The 3,408-nt window shown below is 35.4% G+C and overlaps 1 protein-coding gene across 1 annotated transcript in view; it reads right to left on the bottom strand.

Annotated features, from left to right (window-relative positions):
- LOC137389483 (beta-1,3-glucosyltransferase-like) overlaps positions 1–3,408 on the bottom strand; it is a 44,081-nt gene that overhangs the window by 677 nt on the left and 39,996 nt on the right. The window contains exon 9 of the mRNA XM_068075535.1: positions 489–633. Within this exon, the coding sequence (XP_067931636.1) occupies positions 489–633 (145 nt within the window). The remainder of the gene's footprint in view (positions 1–488; positions 634–3,408) is intronic.

Here is a 3,408-nt window from a genome sequence, read left to right as displayed (position 1 = left end):
CTGGAAGTACAAAATTAATTGTATAATCTGTAGAATTGAAATATCGAGACATCTACATTACATGCATGTCTGAATTATACCAAAACTCTAAACCAACCGCTTTATAAGGAGACCACAAAATAGTGGGCAAACCAGTTAGCAGCTTCAAGGGGACTAGACTGTCAGACAAAAATATAGTTGTTTGAAGCATCACTCGGAACAACACGAATAGCCAAATTTTAAGATTGGGACGAACAAACAGTCTCAATGCTCACCAAGGCTGTATCTTTCCTAGACATTAACATAGCCTTTGGTCCTTCTTACAAAAGCATTGACGCTTAACAAAATTATACCTTATAAATGGATATAAAATTAGTGCCCACAAAAATTGTACCATATACCTAGACTGTCGTGATGCCTATATAGATTATATCTTTTGAAGTCATAGCCTTAGCGCCCATTAAAATTCTACCTTACTTACACATAGACATAGCCTATATTAAAATCACCTGATGAAATAAGCTGCTATGTAGAGCAGGGATCTGAAGAGAACGAAGCCAGATACCAAGCATCATGTCATCGGGCTCATCAGGTTTGTTACATTTATAGCCACCATTTATGATGGCTTTGACAGAGGGCATGCTCAGCACTGTCCTGCAGAATGAAAAAACAATATGGTATGAAAACATTATGCACATGGGATGACATTTTCAGTTGTATGATTATATAACAAATAAAATGACAGCTAGCCAATTGCATTTGTACAAAGATACCCAATCTATCACGGTATATCTAAATGTTTGTTGGTCTGTCGCATGTCCAGTTATAGCGGTAAAATATGTACTCTTGGAATGAAAAAAATCGCTTTGCACAGGAGTTGAATATGGAAACACCAGTGTTGCAGATAGGTGTGCGAGCCACTACGCCATGCAGCCACCTTGCCATATTCGTGGACATACTTATTACACCTGTCAATCTTTAATGCCGCATGGGACTGCCAATATACTAGCAACAAAAATATGGGCCCAGACTTTCCCAAAATGTATAAATATATTTATACTAGGTGAATGCCAGAGTAATTAAAGTCTTTGCACAGAAGTTTTATTTTTATTCAACATATAACAACAGTTACTATTCAACATATAACAACAGTTACTATTCAACATATAACAACAGTTACTATTCAACATATAACAACAGTTACTATTGAACATATAACAATAGTTACTATTCAAACTTCATATCATGAGAAAAGACTTTTGTGCTGTTGAAATAAATTGAGAGAAAAAGAAAACAACTGTAAAGATGTTTAAATGTAAATATGAAATAATCAGCAAGTAATGGCTAAATAGTCTGTTTTGCTATGATTATAATGAAAAATTATTTGGTATACAATTATGTGATTCTAATTCGTTTTAGTGTTGTCATCGCAAAACGAAAATGTCGGAGAGTAGCAAGTGAATCCATAGTAATTATCTAATGCAAACACTCCCTGGTAAAATCATCAAAATTTATATACATATTTTATGTACATATTAAAAACTAGTAACAAAAAAATAGTAATCAACCTTAGCAACTATAGTTACCTACAGTAACTTTAGTGTATTTAGCGGGTATGATCTGAAGAAAAATGTAACATTACAATGTTCTACGTGCATTATGTACCGTGGAAAGTTCTTACCTCTCGAAACAGACGTATAAATTACATAAACGTTGAATTTAACTTGAATGAATTTAGCTTACTTAATGCTAAGTTTTAGTATGCATTTTACTAAACTTCAGCTTTGTCAAAGGCTAAAATTTTATCACATCTGTTTTCGGTTTCGTTTCAACTATAATTTATAACGAATAGCGCTGAACTGAGATAGAGAGCCAGCGAGCATTAGAAGTTGTGGAAGGGGTTTTGGTGGATAGCATATCACTATTCTTATCATCAGTCATCAAATTTTAACTTCGATAAAAATCTTTGTTGATATCATGTCGCGCCAAAACAATGGAAAAAATTTGTCCTCGTATGGCGAGGATGAAAAAATATCGTGTTCCATATAGTAAGATGAAAAAATCCTATAACGGGCATCTTGGGTAACCTGAGGTTGCATGGTAATAATTAATAATTTAGTATAATAATGCAGTATTTGGATATATGCAGTATGTGGATATATGCAGTATATGGATATACAGTTGTGTGCGAAATACTTGGGACACCTATGCAATTATGCTATAAATGCTTACATAATGTTTAAATTGCTCTAGACTGAGTAATATTGAAGTTAATCTTATAATTGTACACATCAATGAAAAGCTCAGAGTGTAAGGAATGCACTCATCTTACTTTCGACAAGATAAAATAAATTACTGATATGTTGTCTCCATGTTTGGAGCACATGGACCATAATCTCCTTTCACTGTTTAGACCTGTTCTTCAATTCATTTGTCTTTCTAATTTGGCTTTTGATACGAGTGAAAATGTCAAAACTGAATTAAAGTTATCTCAAAGACATTCCTTTATCTCATTTCTGTGCATTGTTTATCGTAACTCTCTCAGACATTTACAGTTTTCGTATAAAAGGCTGAGCAGAAGTTTGATAAATTCATTTGATTTCATCATGTCATCTCTCGCGACAAGAAGTATTCTGTGGTGCACCTTTACAGTAAACAGAACAAGACTGTGAGAGAAATTGCTGCAGAATTGAAAATTGCAAAGTCTACAGTGCATAATATTATAAAGAAATGGAAAGAAGTTGGAACGATTGACGACCAGAGAGCGGGAAACAGTGGACGGAAACGAAAGTCAGCTTTTCGTAGCGATAGGGTCTTGCGTAAACTGGGTCGAGACAGCAGGCGTAAATCCCGTCCTGAGTTAGCTGTTGACTGGAAAAAGTCAACAGGTGTGGAAGCAAGCAGGTTTACAGTGACGAGAAGGTTGAAAGAGGGTGGGCTAAGCAGACGCCGTGCCAGGAAGAAACCATTGCTTTCATCTGTTCAGAAGGGAAAGAGATTGGATTGGGCAAAAGCACATCAAGACTGGAGATTCAGACATCGGATCTGAATCCGATTGAAAACTTTTGGAAGACACTGAAAAATATCTTGAGGAAAGATGGGAGAGCTTCAAGCAAACTTGTACTAAAAAAAGGATAGTGAAGGCCTGACACAGGATGATATTTCAAGAAGAACTTCTGAGACTGATTAAAAGCATGCCCCATCGCTGCCGCATGGTTATTTCCAGCAAAGGTGGTTCAATTAAGTACTGATGTACCACTACACAACCCCAATGGCATTTTTCAGGGCCACCAACATATAAAAGAGTTATTCATTAGATTTTATAACTCATTTAGTGACACGAAACACAGTTCGAATTATGAACTAAATTGTGGAAAAATACAGGTTTTCTGTAGTGACGAGCTTTGAAACTCAGTATCTCATGAGAAG

Source organism: Watersipora subatra, chromosome 1 (genome assembly GCF_963576615.1).
Source record: "Watersipora subatra chromosome 1, tzWatSuba1.1, whole genome shotgun sequence".
Lineage (NCBI taxonomy): Eukaryota > Metazoa > Bryozoa > Gymnolaemata > Cheilostomatida > Watersiporidae > Watersipora > Watersipora subatra.
This window is presented reverse-complemented; position numbering and strand designations above follow the sequence as displayed.